We start from the raw sequence: 24,619 nt of genomic DNA, 5'->3' as shown, positions 1-24,619 counted from the left end.
AATTACCCCCTTAATGTTTATGCAAAGTGCGTATTGCCCAGCAACAGCCCCGAAACCTGAAGGATCTGGAGAAGGTCTGTATGGAGGAGTGGGCCAAAATCCCTGTTGCAGTGTGTGCAAACCTGGTCAAGAACTACAAGAAACGTATGATCTCTAATTGCAAACAAAGGTTTCTGAACCAAATATTAAGTTCTGCTTCTTGATGTATCAAATACTTATGTCATGCAATAAAATGCAAATTAATTACTTAGAAATCATACAATGTGATTTTCTGGATTTTTGTTTTAGATTCCGTCACTCACAGTTCAAGAGTACCTATGATAAAATTACAGACTTCTACATGCTTTGTAAGTGGGAAAACCTGCAAAATCGGCAGTGTATCAAATACTTGTTCTCCCCACTGTATATTGATAGTTACTGTATCAATGTCATTCATGAATGGCTAATAAGCTGTTAAAATGGCCAGTGGCAAAAGAGGATTTGTTCAGGATAAACAAAAACTTTGCTAGCTACAACCTTCAGTACCAAGGTATAAGAAACCTAAAATAAAATTGTTTACTCTATTACGACTATTTCCGGTGAAATTTTTTTAATTATGCATTAGGATTTGTTCAGGATAGACAAAAACCTTGCTGTCTACACGATTCTCTTGTCTTTTCTCTTGATGAAAAAGTCAGTTATTGTCACCTATATTGATAATTATTATATCAATGTCATTCATTCAATGAAAGAAAAACAAACATTGTTGTGCCATGAAATTAAATAGCTTTGGTAGTGTAAAGTTTCAGTTTTGCAAGCAATTGCTCAATTCTCATTACTTTTGCAATTAGTAAGTTGGTAGATACTAGTAAGCCAATTACTGGCTAATAGGCTGTTAAAATGTCCAGTGTCAAAAGCCATACAGTTATGCTATTTGTGGGGGAGGTAAATTTTATAAGAAACGTTAGTCTGTTTAACACAATGCTTAATGGTGTCTAGCAAAATATTCAATCTTGGCGTGATTTTAATGCATGACAAAATGATCTAATGTCGAGACACTATATCTACACTCAGCAAACATGGAGCCCTGTAGCGTAATGGTTAAGGACACGGCTCATGAGGGAGACCCAGGTTCGAAACTAGTGAGGGCAACAACATTCATCCCTTCTAATCGCGGGCCAGCTGAACTAGGCTTTTCTGGTTTTACAGGGGTTCATATTCTCCCTTTCCTTGTATGTAATCTATCCCTACATTTTGTTCCTCCTCAGCTTTCTTCTTCATCTCTTGCAGTTTCTGGACCTTTGCTGTATCTCTTTTCTCCTCCATCCTATCAATCAGGAAGTCCAGGTGGATGTAAGTGCACAGTGTATTTCCCTTCAGGGCGATCTCTTCCAGTTTGACAACACACTGGTAGGTTTCTTCAACCAATTCAGATTTATCTTTCTCAAAGACATCCAACTCTTTCTGTAGTCCGGCCAACACCTGTTTTTGCCCAGATGCTTTTTTCTCGAATTCCCTCTTCTTTATCAAATCTACAACTTCCTTGATAACCTTCTTAGTCTTGAAAACATACTTATATTTTTCTTTTACATGTTTGGAGTAGTGGCACTTGTTAGTACATGACATGCAGATCTCATTCACCATTACTTCACAATAACGTGGCCTCCAGGCAAGGGTGCATCCTGGATAGTGGCAGTTCTCCTCACAGACATTACAGGTGACAGCCTTATTGTCCCACCAGCCATGTAAAGGGACTTTCACTTTGTATGGCTCATCAATTTCTTTTTCAGTGATTGCATTTTTTGCATCTGCATTGTATTGTTCAATAGCTTCTTTGATCTGCCGACTTTGTCTCTGTTTTAGCTCGATCATCTTAATTCGCTCTTTAAAGTTGTTGACACAAGCCTGTAACTGAACACGCTTATTCAAAACATCTACAGTCATCTTCAACTTTTGAGGTTGAGCTTTACTAAGGAACTTTGTGAAGTTCACCATGCCCTGCATTGTTGTGTTCCATGCTAACATCAAGGAAATGTCCTGATCATGACGAATCTCTTTCCTGTTGTTGAAAAGGAAATGAACAGGATTATTCTCTGTATCTTTGGCACACTGTATCATTGCATCATTGAGAGCTTGGAGCGCATCTGAGGCTCGTGCTCCATCCGAGTGTGTGATGAGTGCTACAATGTTATCCTTCATGTCTTTGCCAAATAAAGACACAATTACATCAAATATGTACTTCTGTCTGTCACTCAATCGATTGGTACCTGCCTGCAACACTAAACCCACTGCATCAACTTCATGAATTCCATCTTCACATCTGAATAAATCGTGCAGTTTCCTAATGACCGTCTTATCTTCTTGGATCCCTTTGGTATCTCCAAAACCAGGACTGTCGATGATGGTGAGAGAGTAGGAAACTCTACACTCCTCAAACCCGAAGATCTCATAAACAGTAACTTCTGAAGTTGTACTTTGAGAAGTTTTACTTCTTTCTCCTTCTTTTGTAAACTGAAACCAGACTTCGTCTTCCCACTCTACACCCATGACGTAGTTCACCATGGTGTTGATCAGAGTGGATTTCCCCGTTCCTGTCTCTCCCACCAGCAGGATTATTTTGTTGGCTTTTTTGGGGTCTTTTTCACCTATGGTCCATCTTCGTAATTTAGATTCTTCTTCACTTCTACCATCCAGGCACTGCTTCTGTGGCACCAGCTGATACCGTTTTGGGGGTCCTGCATTGATTAGCTGACTTTTGCTTATGATGTCTTTGAGTTTTGCTGTTTTTTTTTCACTTCTCCTGTGAAAAAGAATACTTTTTTCATTATAATGATATACCAGTAGGACAAAATTAAAGGTGCACTGTGTAGAATCCTACTTCTAAACAATGACACAACTTGTGTTCTCCTTGTCTTACCTTACAGATTTAAACTGGAGTAGTATTAACTAGTTCAGGGTGGTTTAGAGTGGGAAGATTACTTCTGTGAGTTACTAAAATCGGTATAAAGAGATTACAAGTCAATTCAAACTGACGGAAAGCGAGAAAGTTTAAATGGGGAATATCTCTGGCACTCTGATACATTTTCCAGAAATGTTATTTGAAAACAACAAATGTCTACTGGTCATTTTGTCTTGTATTTGTGCTAGTAGTATGGTAAAAATATTTTTTACCGTACTACTAATAACAATTGTTCCTTTTAGACTAAATACATTTTCAAAACTCTACCCCTACAGCCAATTGTCAATGTCCAAAATATAAAACATTTGAATTCATAATTGATATATTGTGGCAAAAGGTGGTAGTCAGTTTTAAAAGAATGACCTGTAATGGAAATTTTGAACTAAGGTGCATTTGAGAAATGTCTGTCTTTCTATTGGCTGGTATGTAAATCTGTACTTTGATTGTGACACACGTCTGTATAAGATCAGAGGATTTTTAGGTATTTGGGCCATGTCCTCCTGCCTAGACAAAGAAGGGTGTCAGTCCTTTCTGTTCCTTAGGAATGTAGGAGAGGGGGATCGGGTATTTGTCCTAAGGGGGCATCCTCTGACCGGCACCAGTAGATTATAGGGTTAATCGTAAATCTGCCCATCTGTGTAACCCTTTAGTGTCTCTGTTGTTTGTCCAGATGCTTAAGTTTCCCTCAAGGGTTGAGAAAGTTAACCAGATGGGGGAAGACACCATGTCCCTTGTGTCAAGCCCAGGACATGTGATAGAACAAAGGGCATGTGTTTGATTGACATGAGACCGATGGGGGACGACTTACCACACCCCTTTTCTATGAAATAAATACGGATTGTGCATGTCTTACGGCAGAGACTCCTCGGATGATTATGTTGGTAAGCGTTTGACGCGTCTCTCATGTTTGCAAATATTAATAAACTGTTAGAATGTGCCAAGAGAACTTTGTCTCTGTACTTCCTTCTAGAAAGAGTTCTGATCGATAAAATTACCATCACAAACCCTTGCCAATATTATTTTTAAACCAAAAAAAAAAAAAAGTTGGTTCAGGTTTTTCACTTTGTCAGTTCTCAGGTAAACCCATTAAGCATCCATGATTGGTGTATTGTGGGACCCTACTGGAGTTGCTTGGCAACTTGCAAACCATAAAGGACTCCTTTCAGAATCAATTCCAAAAGCCCATTTAAAGGCTAGGACTCAAACCAGCTGCCGGGTGTTTTAAATGCAACTCTTCAATATTTCTGTGTTTGCAGAGATCTTTCAACTAACAAAAGGCTGCTTTGTCATGCACTCTGGTCAAATCGTATCCTAGCCCAGGATACGATTTTAGGATAATAACTTTTTACACCTTGCTATACATCTGCTATGGTATCGTCTTTCATTACCTTTCACATTTGTACCTGTTTACAGCCATCCAGGGTTGCGCTGCTAGGATCATTGCTTTGAAAGATGCATCTTCTGACTTGTCACCAAAAATCTTGGACCATAAACTCTACAATGTGAACAGAAGACAAAGGGTAGTTATGACCAGGAATTTGAATCCAGCTCGAACCGTAAGTGCCGAGGCTTGCATCTAGAGCAAAAATATCACGTGATTAATGTTTGAAGCTTCGGACATCCCTGAACTGTTTAATGCTGGGGTTTGGAAAGCCATGGCACTTTCCAATCATGCATTAATATATATTAAAATAAATTAGTCTACAGCCTAATTACAAGAACTAATTAAATTCACATTAACCGGTGAATGTCAAAACATTTCAGTTACACATCATTCATTATTAATAACAAGCGGGTATCCACAATACAGTAGACTGTTATTAAAATTGTCTTATATTTTTAGTACATAAACTGGCCGTTAGCTCAATGTGTAGAGCTGTGGATGGATATGTAGTTGTTATCGAATGCCTGGATCAAGTCCCAATGATTACCTTTTCACATATAGATTTGCTGAAAACATTGACAACGCTGCATTTGTAATTTCTACATCAGGAATATTTGCTCATCAGTTTTTAATTTCACATCTTAAATCAACCATTGGATCTACTGTATATTCTGAATGTTTAACTCATGTTTAACAGTGTTTCTCTCATAGAGATGTATTATTCAGCGTATGATCACCAGGTGATTAATGATGTCTGAAGCTTTGTTTGATCCCATGTCTTTTTAGAAGTGGACTGTAGATGTCAATCTACTGACAGGCACTGGGGCTTTCCTCCATGCCAAGTTATTTACAAATGCTTCCCATATCTTGCCCATAAAAGACAGCTAAGTAGCCTTTGTAAAGTTGGTATTTAGATAATAAATCTGACATTACTGTCACAGTGTTGAATCCAGTTTTAGTTTAGGTTTTATGTGACAGCACACTTTTGAAATAATTTTATTTATTTAACATATAAGTTATGTTAACATTTTGTCTTCCACAGCCTCAATAATACCAAGGATGCAAACGTACTTAAATTATTGTTGATTGATTGAACTAAACTCTCCAATCAAGGGTTGCTTTGAAATGTCAACCCATTCTAATCCATGTTAAAGGGCTGAGTCTTGTATCGGTGTAATAAAATGTGATTGATGACGTCCGAAGCCTCGTTTGATCACATGCTTTTTCCAAATCCTCTTGTAAAATACAGGCTTCTATGGTTGTTTGGTGCCTGAGACTTTCAAAAACCGACCTCTACTGGTCACCTTATTTAGTCAGTTATTTAAAAAATATGTTCCAGTAATAGCGCAGTTGGTAGCTTTGCTGACTTTCAGTCGTGATCTTGTTTTTGCCAGATCGAATCCAGATCATGTTTAACTTTTTAGTGCAAAAAAATACTGTTTAATGTTGTTTAAATATACATTTTTATTTTGTGTATCTTATGACACTTTTGTATTAATAATACAAAACATTACAATGGATGTAAAGTTGTAAAATGCTGTCTGGAAAGGCAAGAAGAATGTGGATATGAACCGGGCATTTTAATTTCCTAAAGTGATTACCAAAGCGAACGCCTAAGCACTGCACTAAAAAAGTCATGTAGGATGCTACGGAAAAGACGTCTGTATGAAAATTAAACATGTGATATATATTCCTGACCACCAGGTGACACCACTGTGCAGTGAGTTTAAAAGCCTTTGAGAGAATGAAGAATTTTTTGGCCCAATTTGACAAAAGCCTTGAATGCTTCAGAGAGCCATGATTTCCCATCACTAATTTTATACGTGCCCTGGACATGTCCCTGTATTTGTTTGCCTTTGTTTCTCTCTATGTCACTCCATACTCAAGTGGTCCTTGTTCCTGTTCATCCCCTATGACAAATTGAAGGATGTATTCAGTGATATGTGTTTACACACCCACGTGTCAATGCTACATATCCATCCATCCATCTTCTTCCGCTTATCCGGGGCTGGGTCGCGGGGGCAGCAGTCTAAGCAGGGATGCCCAGACTTCCCTATCCCCAGACACTTCCTCTAGCTCTTCCGGGGGGACACCGAGGCGTTCCCAGGCCAGCCGGGAGACATAGTCCCTCCAGCGTGTCCTAGGTCTTCCCCGGGGTCTCCTCCCGGTGGGACGGGACCGGAACACCTTCCCAGGAAGGCGTTCCGGAGGCATCCGAAACAGATGCCCAAGCCACCTCAGCTGACCCCTCTCGATGTGGAGGAGCAGCGGCTCTACTCTGAGCTCCTCCCGGGTGACTGAGCTTCTCACCCTATCTCTAAGGGATCGCCCAGCCACCCTGTGGAGAAAGCTCATTTCGGCCGCCTGTACCCGGGATCTTGTCCTTTCGGTCATGACCCAAAGCTCATGACCATAGGTGAGAGTAGGAACGTAGATTGACTGGTAAATCGAGAGCTGATTCTCATCCCCACCGCTTCACACTCGGCTGCAAACCGTCCCAGTGCATGCTGAAGGTCCTGGTTAGAAGGGGCCAACACAACAACATCATCTGCAAAGAGCAGAGATGAAATTGTGTGGTCCCCAAACCTGACACCCTGCGGCCCCTGGCTGCGCCTAGAAATTCTGTCCATAAAAAATACGAACAGAACCGGTGACAAAGGGCAGCCCTGCCGGAGTCCAACATGCACTGGGAACAAGTCTGACTTACTGCCGGCAATGCAGACCAAGCTCCTGCTTCGGTTGTACAGGGACCTGACAGCCCTTAGCAAAGGACCCAGGACCCCATATTCCCCAAGCACCCTCCACAAGATGCCGCGAGGGACACAGTCGAATGCCTTCTCCAAATCCACAAAACACATGTGGATTGGTTGGGCAAACTCCCATGAACCCTCCAACACCCCGTAGAGGGTATAGAGCTGGTCCAGTGTTCCACGGCCCGGACGAAAACCACACTGCTCCTCCTGAATCCAAGGTTCTACTATCGGCCGTATTCTCCTCTCCAGAACCCTGGCATAGACATTCCCGGGGAGGCTGAGAAGTGTGATCCCCCTATAGTTGGAACACACCCTCCGGTCCCCCTTCTTAAAGAGAGGGACCACCACCCCGGTCTGCCATCCCAGAGGCACTGTCCCCGACCACCACGCGATGTTGCACAGGCGTGTCAACCAAGACAGCCCCACAACATCCAGAGACTTGAGGTACTCAGGGCGGATCTCATCCACCCCCGGTGCCTTGCCACCGAGGAGTTTCTTGACCACCTCTGTGACTTCAGCCCGGGTGATGGACGAGTCCACCTCTGAGCCCTCATCCTCTGCTTCCTCAATGGAAGACGTGACAGCGGGATTGAGGAGATCCTCGAAGTACTCCTTCCACCGCCCGACAACATCCTCAGTTGAGGTCAACAGCTGCCCACCTCTACTGTAAACAGCGTTGGTAAGGCACTGTTTCCCTCTCCTGAGGCGCCGGATGGTTTGCCAGAATCTCTTCGAGGCCAGCCGATAGTCCTTCTCCATGGACTCACCGAACTCCTCCCAGGCTCTACCCGTCAGCTGCCTCAGGAGTCCCACAAGCCAACCAGGCCTGATAGGAATCCTTCTTCAGCTTGACGGCATCCCTTACTTCCGGTGTCCACCACCGGGTTCGGGGATTGCCGCCTCGACAGGCACCGGAGACCTTACGGCCACAGCTCCGAGCAGCTACGTCGACAATGGCGGTGGAGAACTCGGACTCAATATCTCCAGCCTCCCTTGGGATCCAGTCGAAGCTCTGCCGGAGGTGGGAGTTAAAGATCTCTCTGACAGGAGCCCACGGGAAGGCGGCCCCACGTCGCCCGTTCGGGCTGAGCCCGGCCGGGCCCCATGGGGAAAGGCCCGGCCACCAGGCGCTCGCTTACGAGCCCCAACCCAAATTGAAGGATGTATTCAGTGATATGTGTTTACACACCCACGTGTCAATGCTACATATCCCATACTGTCAATATATGTGTCACTTGAATTCATTTCCTTTGACCAATGATTTTGACATAAAAGGTTTTGCTGTGCTATGTTTTAATTCGGTCTAATTAAAATGTGTGATCTTGGAGTTAATACAAAGGTAATCATCTAGAAGCATGTAAATGAGGATCCAGACATTTCAGATATTTTGCGTTCTCTAATAATTAAGGTAATGATATCAACAGGGTCATGTTGTTAAAGAGTACTGTGTTGTTGAAGTCTATACCCTAATGAGTAAACTGTTTAAGGATTGATACCAAGGGTTGACTTGGTATCAAGAGGATGGATTGTTGTGGAAATTCTTGAACTGATGTATACTAGGTCCTATACATGTATAAATGGGTTACTAGTTAAAGTTACTGAGTCCCCATGTTTGGATAAGAAAAGGAATGTAGGAGAGTGGGATCTGGTATTTGCCTAGGGGGCATCATTGACTGGTATCAGCAGATTATAGGGTTACTCTTTAATCTGCGCATCTGTATAACTCATCAGGGCATCTATTGTCTGTCCGGATCCTGTAAGAGCTCTTTAGAGTTCAAGAGGTTACCCATGTGGGGGAAGACAGCTTGCCCATTGTGTGAAGCCAAGGTGGTAATAGACCAAAGGGAATGTGTTTTATTGACAAGACAAATGGGCAGCATCTTACCACACCCATTTTAACTTTAATAAATATGGACTGTTCATGTATCTAATTTAGAGACTCCTTGGATGATTGTTTGTAAGATTTTGAAGCGTCTCTCTATTTGCAAATAAACTGTTAATTATGCCAAAAGAGTTTTGTCTCTGTACTTCCTCCTTTAAGAGTTCTGATCGATGGAATTGCCATCACAGCTAGCACCACGCTTAGCCTTGTGCCCTGCTCTGGAGACTTAGCATCGACTTTTCAGGGCAAGCCCCGTTGACATAATAACCAGTGTGAAACAGGGTCAAGAACAAAGTCATAGAACATTTATTGTCCAATCACAAAACCTACCCTTCCACTTCATTTGCACACGCTCTACCAACAGCTACAATGTAATGCTGTTTTGGTCCTTTCACTCCACAAACTTGGTAATTTCATTTCACCAGCTAAATCTTAATGAAGTACTTATTGCCGCTTGAAATCTAGCAAATACGTCAAAAGAATAAATGTCAACTAGTCACATTCTCTGCCTCGTGTTCATATATTTTCACGTTGCGTTTTTTTTTTTATTAAACCAAATTGGTTAAAGCATATTCTAACAGGGTGGGCATCTTGATCAACCAATGGCATGAAGTCGCTATTTCAATCTTGGGAGAACATTACTGTACTGTAACATTATTTGCATGCCAGAGATTATATAGTATGTAAAAAAGTATTGTTTCGTATTTGTCCATTAGCCCAGGCCTTTGGAATACAAGTGTGACTCCTTAGCCTAGGTAAACCTTAGCCAAGGGTTAACAAACTCGTGTGAACACAGGTTAAGCTAACACGGGGCCTGTCTTAGCCTGGGGCTAAGATAGCCCAAGGCTTAGAACAACACAGTGTGATAAGGCCTAATGTATATTTTTGAAGTCATATTTGCAAATGCATACAGTCTCACCTTTGGAATCTGGACTGATTGTGCAGTCATCTTGACTCCTAATAACTCCTGATGTTTAACTTGTCTCAGAAAATCTGTAAATTTCTCCAGGCCTTCCATTGATGTCTCCCACGCAAGCATTGAGGCCTTTTTATGTCTTCTAATTGAAGTAGTTACAGTCTGGCAGTTGTTGAATAGGAAATGAACAGGTTGGTTCTCATCATCTTTGGCACATTTAATGTCTGCTTTTTTCAGGGCCTCAAGGGCATTAGTGGCTGGTCCTCCATCTGAATGTGTGAGGAGGGCTACAATGTTGCTCTGCATGTTCCCTCCAAATAATGAGATGACCTTTTCAAACATGAATATCTGTCTTTTACTTAGTCGATTCTCAGTTGCCTTCAGCACCAAACCCACTGCATCAATTTGATCAATCACATTTTGAAATGACAAGAAATGATGGATCTGTGCAATGATTCCTTGGCTCCCTTTGGCATCCTCTTGTCCTGAAGTGTCGATGATGGTCAGAGAGTAGGGGACTTGTTTGTTCTCAAACCCAAAGATGTCATAAACAGTCATTTCTGTAGTCTGACATTGTGACACACCTATTTTGCCTTGTTCTGTGATCTCAAACCAGATGTTGTCCTCCATCTCTATGCCCATGACATAGTTGACCATGGCATTGACCATAGTAGTTTTTCCTGCTCCTGTATCTCCGACCAGTAATACAGTTCTGTTGACCTTGTTTGGGTCTTTCTCTCCCATGGTCCATCTTCTTAGTTTAAATTCTCCTTTACTTGTACCATCTATATTCTGCTTCTTTGGTAACAGCTGATACCGTTTAGGAGGTCCTTCTTGGATTAGGGAGCTTTTGGAAATAATGTCTTGTAGTTTTAATGATTCTTCACTTTTCCTGTAAATCAGAATAGGTTTATTTAAATTGATAAATATTGTCAAAAGTCATCTAAATGTTGTCAATGTTTCAGAAATAAATATTTCAAAATGAACAGTAATTATAATAATAATTAAAGCTGCGAGAAGCATTGGGCGGGGTTCAGCATAAAACTACTATTGGCCTTATTGCACTGCTTTTGCTCAAGTGACATATGTACCATACATTATATCCATTGATCAACTAAATGAAGCATGTATAATTATTCCTGTCCAATGGTGCCTAGTAGCTAGTTTATACTTTGCCTAGATTCATGACCCTGAGCATGTGTGCCAAATGTAAGCATACCGAGTGACACATATTAGGAGATATTGTCATCTAGCCGTTATGGCATCAATGTGTAATTAAACTTAATTTACTTGCCTATGTTACATTGTAATGCTGCTTTGGACATTTGCATCAATGGATATTGTAATATGATCAATGTTTTTTTTTTTTATATGCATACATTTAGGTCCGGAAATATTTGGACACTGACACAGATTTTGTTCTTTTGGCTGTATACCAAAATTTATTAAATTTACAATTAAATAATGCATATGGGCTAAAAGTGCAGTCTCAGCTTTATAGGTGTGGCATTTGCATTTGGAAGCTTTTGCTATGAGACCACAACATACGGTCAAAGGAGCTCCACAATGCAAGTGAAACAGACCATCCTTTGGCTGCAAAAATAAAATCCATCAGAGAGACTGCAGGAAGATTAGGAGTGCCCAAATCAACAGTTTGGTACATTCTAAGAAAAATTAAACGCATTGGTGAGCTCTGCAACGCAAAATGGCCTGGATGTCCTCAGAAGACAACAGTGGTGGATGATCATAGGATCCTTTTCATGGTAAATAAAACCCCCTTCACAACATCCAGCCAAGTGAAGAACACTCTCCAGGAGGTAGGCATATCATTATCCAAGTCTAACATAAAGAGAAGACTTCACGATATAAACATTCACGTTTTCTAGTAAATACGTATCCAATTGGGCCCGATTGCTAAAACTTAATCGGTGGCCATGTTTTTTGACCCGGAAGAGAACGCACCGCAAGGTGCACACCATTCACAAGCCTCAAGAATAGAAAAAGCCCAGTTCTGGAACAGCATTCTTTGGACTAGAATCAACCTGTACCAGAATGATGGGAAGAAAAAAGTATGGAGAAGGCTTGGAATGGCTCATGATCCGATACATACCACATCATCTGTAAAACGCAGTGGAGGCAGTGTGATGGCATAGGCATGCATGGCTTCCAATGGCACTGGGTCACTAGAGTTTATTGATGATGTGACAGAAGACAGAACAGCCTGATGAATACTGAAGTGTATAGAGATATATTGTCCACTCAGATTCAGCCAAATTCAGCAAAGTTAATTGGACGGCACTTCATTTTACAGATGGACAATGACCCAAAACATACTGCAAAAGCAACCCAGGATTTTGTTAAGGCAAATAAGTGGAAAATTCTGCAATGGCTGCATCAATCACCTGATCACAAGCATGCATTTCACTTGCTGGAGACAAAACCTAAGGCAGAAAGACCCATGAACAAACAACAATTGAAGACAGCAGCAGTAAAGGCCTGGTATCACATCACAAAGGAGGTAACTGTGAGGTGCTCCTTGCCTGCCACTGCTACGCGCTCACATCCTGGTGTACCTGAACGCACCCAGCAATCCAGATCCCAATCACCGGAAATATTGAACACCTGCGCCCTGTTGCCTCTCTCTATTTTAGCCTGTTCTCCACCTCCACTCAAGTGTGAGTTATTGTTCGTAGTGGAACAATGCCTTCACATAGCGCTCTTCCTTTTCGTCCTCTCCTTTCCCTTCCTCATTTGTCTCTGTATTTAGAAGCCTGCCTCCTGACCTGCCTGTCTGCCTCTGGATTCTCCTACCCGCCTACTCCTGCCTGTACTGTCGTCTTCACGGATTGATAACCCGGTTACTGAACCTGTTTGCCTGTCTCTCTCGTTTTGCTCGTGCCTTATCCCTTGTTCTTTCGCAAATAAATTGACAGTTGTGTTCCGCAATTGGAATCACAAAACCCCTGATCCCGGTGATCATTACAATAACACAGTGTTTGGTGATGTCAATGCATACCAGACTTCAAGTAGTCATTGCCTGCAAAGGATTATTGACAATGTATTAAAAATGAACATTTTATTTATGATTATGTTAATTCTTTAAATTACATTTGGGCCCTTGAAATAAGGGAACTGTGTATCAAAATGGTTGCAATTCCTAAAACCTTTTATACAATATTTTTGTTTAACCCCTTGAATTAAAGCTGAAACTCTGCACTTCAAATGCATTTGGATTGTTTCATTTAAAATCCATTATGAAAATTGTGTCAATGTCTAAATATGTCCAGACCTAACTGTATGGGCACAACCACACAAACTTGAAGGTTTTGTGGTCAACAGCTGACATTTTTTGGGGACATATTGGCCTGGTGAAGACCTTGGGCCATCTATTTCCATATATTCCAAGTTGTGTGTATGGCCTTTCATATATTTTTTTGACCTTTTCTAAAATAAAATCATAATCCAATCTTCATGCCATTATTCCCAATTTCAAACATTTTATATTATGTCCCCACATTGTCATTCCATGTATTTTTTCCTCCACTTTTGCCACTTGGATGGACTTTTTGGGTGCTTTTCAAGAACATTGAGTGGGGCTAGACCCCTGCTTGTTTTACACTTGTAGATACTGAGTATGATGATGTCTGCTCTGTAACACCAACGCAAATCTTTTTCATTATTAGGAAATATTGCTAAAATACTAATACTAGTAAACAATGACAAAATGTAATAAAACTTAGTATGGGCTCAACTGGCTCAATTTACCCCAAAGCATCAATAATGATTATATTAGCCAACATAGCTACAACTGAGTTGTTATTGTCAGTTTCTTTTTCTTCTTCAATTATTTTCTTGTTTTGTACAAGGGGTTTGCTAAAAAGAGAAACTCAAATGTACGTGTTGTATATCTCTGATTCATCAACCGTCCATGTGAGAAAACTACTCACTTCGTCCATTCTTTCAGTTCAAACATATGCTTTACAAAAGGTCCCTGCTGGAGGTGATGGTAATTACCCACTAATTATAACTAAGGATAATGAAAATTCCTTTATTATTATTAATAAAATAACAGGCTTACAATAAATAGAAAATGTGGGGGTAAAATGCGCTGTGCATATTATATGTCAGCAGGTCAAACGCATAGGAAACTAAATGATGAATTTGCTTCATTTAGCTTGAGCTTTGGTAAAACTCTAAGTATTCTGAGTTAATGTATATGTTTATCATATATAATGTATCACTTCCCATCCTCAACTTCTTTTGTCAGGGTGAACACTGTCTATTAAATTGTATTCCTTAGTGAAACATAAACTATCTTTTCAGATGAAAAGGTACTAGAGAACCATTGTAGCTTAAGACTTACTTGCATGCCATCAGGATCCCTGGTTGTTTTTTCTACACACTGTATAAGCAGTTGACATAATAGGCTCTGTAAATGAGAACATGTAGATTCAGTTAATGGAATTTGTTCACGTAAATCAGAAATACAGATGTGTGGGTTCTACTGTATCAGAAGACCTTAGTTAAATGGCCTTCATTGATGAAATATTGCGTATGATAAAATTTTATCTTGAAATGATCGTAGGATAATTTATAATAAATGTATTATAATAACTTATTTGGAAGCGCATTGATGACATCACAACAAAAGGCCAACTGTAACACTGTGCATATAAAGAAACACAATTCCTATCTGCACCACAAGGGTGAGAACAATCTCAGATGTACAAAAAAAACTAACGATGTGTAACAGCACATTCCCGGCTTGGTATCCCTGGATACCACTACCTAACAAACTAATTTCTCATGATCAAGGACTCTTATGCTAAAGCAAGGAGCAGGACGACTTCTGTCACAGGTTGGAGGAACACTTTAGTCCCACCCTTGCTGGCAACCTTGACTTCAAGCTTTTGGACTCTTCAATCCTTGCTGGGAAACACTTTGTTAATCCATCCCACAGGCCATTCATACCGTTTAGTTTGGCTTTCATGGTAGGTTTGGTCTATCAGTCTGCCACTTCCTTCGTGTCTGGAGAGTATTGTTTTCGCCACCTGTCCCAAAAGTTGTTGTACTAGTCTCCACTGGCGTCTGTAAAAACCTTTACAGTTGAAGTCACCAGGAGGAACAACAGAGGCGCCGACCTTCTGGGTAAGCAATGTTGCAGGGGTGAGTATGAATGGATCCTCTGGGTCTGAAGACACTGGTGTAAGAGGTCTCACAATGGCCCCTACTTCAGCCATTAACGTTGTGAGAACCTTGTGGGTGGGACTCGACCCCAACTGTAGGAGCATGGAGTCCAGGATGCTACATGTAATGCCTACCATTCTTTCCCATGCTCCTCCCATATGAGAAGATTTAGGCGAGTTGAACGTCCAGATGCAACCTTTTTCTGTGAGGAATCTTTTCACTTGGTTCTCAACTTTGGAAGGGACCTGCAGCTCACGGCAGGCTCAGAAGAAGTTGGTCCCTTGGTCTGAGTGTAGTTTTTTGACTAGTCCACGGATGCTTAAGAACCCTCTTAAGGCTTTGATGAAGGCAGATGTGTCCATCGATTCAATCACTTCAATGTGAATGGCGTGGACACTCAGACAGCTGAACATGACCACCCACCTCTTGTGCGACGGGAGGAGACAGACCACGGACCAAAGACTTTCACACCAACATGAGAGAACGAAGGTTCAGCGCTGAAGCGGTCTACAGGTAAGTTGGCCATTTATTGAACTTCAAAGGTGCTACAGAGTTTAGGGCAAGTGACACATCTGACGATGAGGCAGATTCTCATTGTATGGACACCAGGGGCTAAATGTCTATGTCTTATTCTGGATCCACAAGTTCAAAGGCATCTTCCTTGTTTAACATCTGCTCGGGCCGTGACACGAATGCGGGACCAGTGAGCCACGTAGTGTCTTTGAGATGTGCTGCTGGGATGGATCTTGATGCGTGTTCTGCAGGGTTATTTTCTGTGGACACGAAGTGCCACTGTTCAGGCTTTGTAGATTTCCTTATCTGTTGGACTCTATTGTTCACAAAGACATAGAATCTTTGCTTTTCATTGAAAATGTAACCCAAAACTACTTTGCTGTCTGTGAAGAAGCTGATCCTGTCGAGTTGAATATTCAGCGGTGATGAGCTCTGCTAATTTCATAGTCCAACAAAACTGCACACAGCTCTAGCCGAGGGATGGTGAACTCTGGTTGTGTGCCTAACTTACCTTGGCATAGGATGAAGCCTATGTGACAACTTCCATCTGCTTCTAGGATTTTCGAGTAAGCCACTACACCGATCGCCTTGACTGAAGCGTCCAAAAAGACGCTTCAGTCAAGGGACTGTGTGAGTCAGAAGTGAGGTCCCAGAGTGTCTTTTTCATGTATTACAACAGGAGTGACAAATCCCAGGGGATCATAAATACTGTTCACAGTTCATAGTACTCCACGTCAAGTGAAGGGTTTCTTCTCATCGGATACATGGAATGTGAATGTGACGAGATTCAGGTTCCAGCTGACTCCCAGACTACGTTGTATGGGTAATGTGTCATTCCCCAGATCCAAATCCTTCAGGTCATTGATGGCAGCAGCGGCAGTAGGCAGAAATGTTAGTCCGTCATCAACATAGAAGTTCCTTTCCACCAATCTTCTAGCAACTTTGCAATAGTTATTTTCTTCTTGTGCTGCTCTTCAGGGGCCATAGATAGCAACACCGGACAATGACTGTTTCCCAAAACATGCACTCTCATTCTATAAACAATGACGTCCTTGTTGGATTTGTTGTCTTGGTACCACAGAAAATGCACTAAGCTTCTGTGATCAGGCCTGATGACAAAGCAGTGAAACATCTGCTGGATGTTTGTGGTGATGGAAAGGGAGTCTTGGTGAAAGCCGAATGAGCACTCCAAGAAGGCTGTTTTTGAGGTCTGGGCCTGTCAGGAAGACGTTGTTTAAAGAAACACCATCATGTGGGGCACTTAAATCAAAAACAATCCTGATATGGCCTGGTTTCTTTTGGTGGTACACCGCAAACGTAGGCCGGTACCGGGACTCTTCTTCCTTTCCTATGGGGTGTGCCACCTCCGCATGGCCATTGATAGGATATGGGCATGAGGACAGAAGCGAACACCATTCTGGAATATCGTTCCCATAAAAAGTGAAGAAATGTTCCTTCATCTTCGGTTTTCTATTGAAGGAATGTTGTAGTGACCTGAAACGATCCAATGGTTGGACTTTGTTGTTGGGAAGACAACGTCATTACATCCTGAAAGGCAGAGGAGCTGTCCAACGGTTTTCTTCATCTTTGTAGATCCCTTGCTCCTTGACTTTGAGAAAGGCCAAATCTTAAAAGGAAAGAGCGTTTTGTCATCATCTTTGGTTCGATCGAAGACAGCACATTCTGTTGGTTCTTTGTTGTTTTTACGCTCAGGCCTCTCTGCAAAAACTGAAGTGTGGAGACATTGAACTTTAAAGACGTTGAACTGTTGTCCGTTCTCTCTTGGTGTAGAAGGTGCTTACTACTTCTAGCCTGTGGATGTCGCCGGGACGGATGTTGTCAACTATTACTCAGCCTAGGTCTATAAGTGTTGGTAGCGAGAGAGATTGACTTTTCCATTCATTGATTACCCCCTATAACCGCCAGAGCTGAACGCCGTTTGGCATCATAAGCATACGAATCGTCCCTATTAGCATGGACATTCTTCTCCACAGGATCACCATCCAGCCAGAGCATCAGTTCATCTAATGAGTCGTCATCAAACTATATAGAAGTCTAAAAAATAATGAATTACAGAATTTGTTTATTTTAAATGGTTAATGAAAAGTCTAAACACCCCTGTAAAAATGCTAGGTTTTTGTGAGACAGATATATCCTGTCAGAATTGTCCCCCTCAAAGATTTCAGTGTGTTTATCAATTGAATTGTACACGTTATAGAACCTGGCATTTTATCAGGGGTGTGTAGACTTTTTATATCCACTGTATGCATGAAAAGCCTACATAGGCCTAAAGCACGTTTGCTTTGATAAATACATTCAATTTAAAAGAATGAATAACACATAGGCTACAGCCTTTCATAGAAATAAAATTGATAAAGTTGAAAAATACATTTGATTTGTAAATTTGATTACTGAGTAAAAGAATGGAATTTGGAATTTTGTTTTGTTAATAATTATTTAGCCAAATACATTTGTGTAATACATTACAGAGAAAATTCAAAGAAAGACGATAGCATATGAGTGCCATGTAATTTAGTTTCTCTTTCCTTTCTAAAACTAAAACAGTAACTTGTATCTAGGTTATGTGAACGGTGTGTCTTTGCAGGTCTTTCCCGGGGGTTGTAGTGTGGCTATCTTGTTGATTCCACTGCCAATGCATAGCGCTAGTCTCCTAGATTACTGGCATATAAGATGTGTCTATAGGTGACTATATGGGTGACTATATGAATAAGTTATCAAAAAACCAAGAGGTATTAGAAAATCAATTGGCCTACACAATAAGCTGAATCTCCTATTGAAAAATGGTAAGGTGTGAAAAGCAGCCTATATCGTTTGTATTATGTTTCAATAATAGCCTGATTACGTTTTTGAATGGTCATGGAAATTTTGTATTTAATTTGTAAGTTATTCAAATTCAACCAAGGTCTGATCATTCTTCTGGGAGTATCGCACATTCATCCATTGACGTCGGGCATTCAGTGAGGGGTGATTAGCGCCTGGGTACCATTTGGGTACCAATGCTAAGTGCCGAGGGCTGTTGGCGGATCAAATCATAAAACAGGGTAAAAAAACTGGTACATCTTCTATGAATAGTTTTCTGCTTGCCAGTTTAGAATTCTGAAAACGAACAATGTAATATACGCCTATTTAGGAAGTAATGGAAAGAGGAGGGTGTAGCTTTCAAAATGGCAGTTTTACTTAAATTACAAACTCAAACGCCAATTGGTGTAGGAATTTGGTGGTTTTAGTGTTAAAGAACTCCAATCTCACCAGTGACCTGTTACTTTTGTCATCTAGGATGGCATATAGTTTGACTGCCTTCTCGTGCTGTCCAGTGGGAAAGACTTTGAGCATAATCTGCCACTGATGCCTCTTCCACAAACCTCAGTGCATTTTGTTGTCAGAGCAACGTCTGTAGTGACCCTTTCTTCCTCCTAGCCATACTCGAGTGCAGGAGGCCTTTGAGAACCATGGAGCAGGTCCTGGATGTAGAATTGTGTTGTGTCTATCGCTATCACACTCAGGGCATTTCTGATCGAGGGAACAGCTCAAAGCATGTCCTTATCCCTGAATATATCTGAGAGCACATTGATGACATCACAACAAAAAACAAACAGTAAAACTGTGCATATAAAGAAACGCAGCTCCTATCAGCGCCACAAGTGGTGAACACTATCAGATGTACAAAAAAACGAATGATGTGTCACAGTGTTAAGGATCAATTTATTACCCTATTCCTATTCTATCCTTTATTCTGTAAATTAACTGTAATGAATGGATTGTTTTAGACTAGGCCTGAAATTGCTTTAGACTGTTCATGGTTGCCACATACAGTGGGGAGAACAAGTATTTGATGCATTTTATTGCATGCCAAAAGTATTTGGTCACCTACCAACCAGTAAGAATTCCGGCTCTCACAGACCTGTTAGTTTTTCTTTAAGAAGCCCTCCTGTTCTCCACTCATTACCTGTATTAACTGCCCCTGTTTGAACTCTTTACCTGTATAAAAGACTCCAGTCCACACACTCAATCAAACAGACTCCAACCTTCCAAAATGGCCAAGACCAGAGAGCTGTGTAAGGACATCAGGGATAAAATTGTAGACCTGCACAAGGCTAGGATGGGCTACAGGACAATAGGCGAGCAGCTTGGTGAGAAGGCAACAACTGTTGGCGCAAGTATTAGAAAATGGAAGAAGTTCAAGATGACGGTCAATCTCCCTCGGTCTGGGGCTCCATGCAAGATCTCAACTCGTGGGGCATCGATGATCATGAGGAAGGTGAGGGATCAGCCCATAACTACACGGCAGGACCTGGTCAATGACCTGAAGAGAGCTGGGACCACAGTCTCAAAGAAAACCATAAGTTACACACTACGCCGTCATGGATTAAAATCCTGCAGCGTATGTAAGGTCCCCCTGCTCAAGCCAGCGCATGTCCAGGCCCATCTGAAGTTTGCCAATGACCATCTGGATGATCCAGAGGAGGAATGGGAGAAGGTCATGTTGTCTGATGGGACAAAAATAGAGCTAAACTCCACTTGCCGTGTTTGGAGGAAGATGAAGGATGAGTACAACCCCAAGAACACCATCCCAATCGTGAAGCATGGAGGTGGAAACATCATTCTTTGGGGATGCTTTTCTGCAAAGGGGACAGGACGACTGCACCATATTGAGGGGAGGATGGATGGGGCCATGCAAGATCTTGACCAACAACCTCCTTCCCTCAGTAAGAGCATTCAAGATGGGTCGTGTCTGGGTCTCGCCAGGGCAACTAAGGAGTGGCTCCATAAGAAGCTGGAGTGACAGGCCTAGCCTGAAGTCAATAGAAAGTCTTTGGAGGGAGCTGAAAGTCCGTATTGCCCAGCGACAGCCCCGAAACCTGAAGGATCTGGAGAAGGTCTGTATGGAGGAGTGGGCCAAAATCCCTGCTGCAGTGTGTGCAAACCTGGTCAAGAACTACAGGGAACATATAATCTCTGTAATTGCAAACAAAGGTTTCTGTACCAAATATTAAGTTCTGCTTTTCTGATGTATCAAATACTTATGTCATGCAATAAAATGCAAATTAATTACTTAAAAATCATACAATGTGGTTTTTCTAGATTTTTGTTTTAGATTCCGTCATTCACAGTTGAAGAGTACCTATGATAAACATTATAGACTTCTACATGCTTTGTAAGTGGGAAAACCTGCAAAATCTGCAGTGTATCAAATACTTGTTCTCCCCACTGTATAGGTTGAGGATCGCCACACCAGCATAAACTACAGGTGTGTCTCATGTAAAGAAGGACAGGTGCAGTGCGTTCTCGCATCCAGGCCTTGATCCTATTTATCATTTATCTGTGATGACTTCTTTGCCCATTTTGAACAGGTGCAACAGTTTCATAAAACACACTTGGAGATGATCTAATATGTGTGGTGCAGTTGATCTGACTTTCTGGTCTAAATTTCTTATTCAGATCCCCCTCAGCCCTCTGATGATATGGATAACTTGGTATTATGTATTCAGAGAAACCTATAATAATGGTCATAAACCGTAGCGTTGTAATTCTTTATTTACTGGATCACAATGACCAGAAACAAAAAACTTTCACAGCTAGAGCTATAGACACTTTTGTCTGGAGTCGAAAATATATTATGTTGATTGACAACAATGTGCCGATAACGTGGAAAATTACTTGATCAGTGAAGTGAAGTGAGACCAGGGAGTAGGAAGGAAACTGTGGGTGGCAGTTTCTGCAGATACTGCGATGTGGCTTTATCTCGTGCCAGACACCAGAGAGAGGAGCGAGGCTGATAATGAGGAACTGGTTGAAACTAGCCTGAAGTGGAAAAACATGTCAACCAACCTAGTCTGGCTGTCACGGTGACTACATTTCTCTATGCACCTTCAATAAGTGTAGAGAGTGAACGGCTCTTTCCCACATCTTGATTATTATTGATGAAAGGAGAAGTCTGACAGCTGAAAGGCTGAAATGTTGATCTTTCTTAAGAAGAATCTGCCCCTCATGTTAAAGGGAAAAAACTTAAGATGAGCTAGTTGTTTTTGCATTGTTAAAGTCAGGCAGCTACTGATGTCTTATCATCATAGGGGAAAACTTTAACCAAAATGTTTTTTTTACATTGCAATTTATTTGTTATAGTAATTTAATTTATGCTCTACATTGCAACTTGGATTTTGTTATGTTAAGGTCTGTGTATAGGCTACATTGAGTGTTGTTCATATCCAGTATTTTACACTGGAATTATAATTCCTCTGTTATTTCACATATTCTGATTGAAATTTTTTCATGAAGATGCACTTTAAATTTTATTTTGTATGCTTGAATAGTGCTGACCAATCAGAAATGCTGCTAAAAGTGGAAAAAGTTGAAACAGAAAGACGCACCAGTATTGCATTGCATAATACTGGATATATGTTGTGGGCTGTGCATTTATTTTATTAAGGAAGTAGAGTATTTCCCAGTTTGAGCATGATGTTGTTTGAATGGCTAGGTTAAGCTAAATGCATCCAAGGATATACAATTGTGTAAGAATGGGGAAAAGACTACGGATTGGTATCGGCAGATACTCAAGGTTGCAATATCTGTATCGGTATCGGACATGAACAAGTGGTATTGAGTCATCCCTATTTTAGAGTAGTGTGCTTCTGGGTAGTGTCTTCACATGCCCTTATGGCTATTTAGAGGAAATCTTCTGAGCTGTGCCTCAGAGATTTCACTGGTCTTGTATTTGTGTGCCTCAGCTTGCAAGTATTCAATACATTTCTCTTCTGTATTGGAGAAATTGCCTCTGTCTTACCTCAATGTTAGAAATCGGCGGTTTCGTATAGTGGTCAAATAATGTAGAACCTGTATCAAATCGAGGGAGAAGTTCGCTCATGTTTATTGGAAAATTGCAGCACAGATGTCATACGGTGAACGTTCCATTATCTTCTCACTGTAATGTTGGTTACCAGCTAGCCTATACATTAAGGGCATTTCTAACTAAGACCATGTCTTTAGAAGTCAACCCCCATGCCATATGGCCATCATAAACATTCCTACAGAGAGATAAACAGAGAGGTTTCTGTTACAGAGAGATAATCTAAACAGAGAGGTTTCTGTTGTTCTCATTATCTAGGCACATGCACTTCCAATGAAATGTACATTCATATTGTAATTGTTAATGCTCAGATTCCACATCAAGAAGATTTTCTCAGTGAACCTTAATTTCCACCACAGTACTGTATAGCCATTAGATAGCCTTGTACTGTTATTGGTTTCTAATTTAGCATGTTAAATTTACATTTTTGATACGCAAATGGCATACACTAGGTTTGGGATTAGCACAGGAACATTGTATTGACCACTCACAACAAAGCTGGCAGTGGCCCATAAATAGCTGTTCTTCAAAACTCACCCTTGTTCACCACAAATCACTTCTACTTGCGGCCCAGCCAAACTAGGCTTGCCCAGTTGTTCTTTGTTGTTTGCATACAAAAATAAGAAATGCAGAACATACCTAAACATTTTTCTTTTTTGGAAAACTTTGGAAAGTTTTGTAAAATCCGCTTTTCATGCACAATACGAGTGTAATTTCAAATGGAATAGATTAATTACGTTGGTTAATTAATAGTAAAAGCATCTAATCATGGACCGAAAGTTTTAAATAATATACATTAATTGCATTACTTACCTGCGTGTTAGATTAAACTGATGCAGTCTGAGAGTGGCTAAGAAAGTGCTACTGTGCTTTATACAGGCCCAGAATCAGATAGATCCCTCCCCAATAGTCAGCTGATTTACAGTTTTTCACAATCCGAAACATGCTAAACCTGGTCAAGAACTACAGGGAACATATAATCTCTGTAATTGCAAACAAAGGTTTCTGTACCAAATATTAAGTTCTGCTTTTCTGATGTATCAAATACTTATGTCATGCAATAAAATGCAAATTAATTACTTAAAAATCATACAATGTGGTTTTTCTAGATTTTTGTTTTAGATTCCGTCATTCACAGTTGAAGAGTACCTATGATAAACATTATAGACTTCTACATGCTTTGTAAGTGGGAAAACCTGCAAAATCTGCAGTGTATCAAATACTTGTTCTCCCCACTGTATAGGTTGAGGATCGCCACACCAGCATAAACTACAGGTGTGTCTCATGTAAAGAAGGACAGGTGCAGTGCGTTCTCGCATCCAGGCCTTGATCCTATTTATCATTTATCTGTGATGACTTCTTTGCCCATTTTGAACAGGTGCAACAGTTTCATAAAACACACTTGGAGATGATCTAATATGTGTGGTGCAGTTGATCTGACTTTCTGGTCTAAATTTCTTATTCAGATCCCCCTCAGCCCTCTGATGATATGGATAACTTGGTATTATGTATTCAGAGAAACCTATAATAATGGTCATAAACCGTAGCGTTGTAATTCTTTATTTACTGGATCACAATGACCAGAAACAAAAAACTTTCACAGCTAGAGCTATAGACACTTTTGTCTGGAGTCGAAAATATATTATGTTGATTGACAACAATGTGCCGATAACGTGGAAAATTACTTGATCAGTGAAGTGAAGTGAGACCAGGGAGTAGGAAGGAAACTGTGGGTGGCAGTTTCTGCAGATACTGCGATGTGGCTTTATCTCGTGCCAGACACCAGAGAGAGGAGCGAGGCTGATAATGAGGAACTGGTTGAAACTAGCCTGAAGTGGAAAAACATGTCAACCAACCTAGTCTGGCTGTCACGGTGACTACATTTCTCTATGCACCTTCAATAAGTGTAGAGAGTGAACGGCTCTTTCCCACATCTTGATTATTATTGATGAAAGGAGAAGTCTGACAGCTGAAAGGCTGAAATGTTGATCTTTCTTAAGAAGAATCTGCCCCTCATGTTAAAGGGAAAAAACTTAAGATGAGCTAGTTGTTTTTGCATTGTTAAAGTCAGGCAGCTACTGATGTCTTATCATCATAGGGGAAAACTTTAACCAAAATGTTTTTTTTACATTGCAATTTATTTGTTATAGTAATTTAATTTATGCTCTACATTGCAACTTG

The 24,619-nt window shown here is 40.9% G+C and overlaps 1 protein-coding gene across 7 annotated transcripts; it reads right to left on the bottom strand.

The window, feature by feature from the left end:
* Window positions 1-964: 964 nt before the first annotated feature.
* Window positions 965-23,279, bottom strand: LOC117595279. 7 transcript variants are annotated; one of them, XM_034295465.1, is made up of 6 exons: window positions 21,253-21,764; window positions 18,957-19,150; window positions 14,237-14,302; window positions 9,877-10,765; window positions 4,327-4,433; window positions 965-2,779 (listed from the first exon to the last, which is right to left on the bottom strand). In XM_034295465.1, the coding sequence occupies exons 3-6, from the start codon at window positions 14,245-14,247 to the stop codon at window positions 1,183-1,185; spliced, it is 2,604 nt and encodes an 867-aa protein (XP_034151356.1). In that variant the 5' UTR covers window positions 14,248-14,302; window positions 18,957-19,150; window positions 21,253-21,764; the 3' UTR covers window positions 965-1,182. The 7 variants fall into 7 exon arrangements, with proteins under 7 accessions (XP_034151356.1, XP_034151354.1, XP_034151357.1 ...); XM_034295463.1 differs by lacking the exons at window positions 18,957-19,150; window positions 21,253-21,764 and adding an exon at window positions 23,252-23,279; XM_034295466.1 differs by lacking the exons at window positions 18,957-19,150; window positions 21,253-21,764 and adding an exon at window positions 22,976-23,026.
* Window positions 23,280-24,619: the final 1,340 nt, after the last annotated feature.

Source organism: Esox lucius, chromosome 11 (genome assembly GCF_011004845.1).
Source record: "Esox lucius isolate fEsoLuc1 chromosome 11, fEsoLuc1.pri, whole genome shotgun sequence".
Classification (NCBI taxonomy): domain Eukaryota; kingdom Metazoa; phylum Chordata; class Actinopteri; order Esociformes; family Esocidae; genus Esox; species Esox lucius.
Note: the sequence above shows the minus strand (reverse complement) of the source record. Positions and strands in the feature narration are given on the sequence as shown.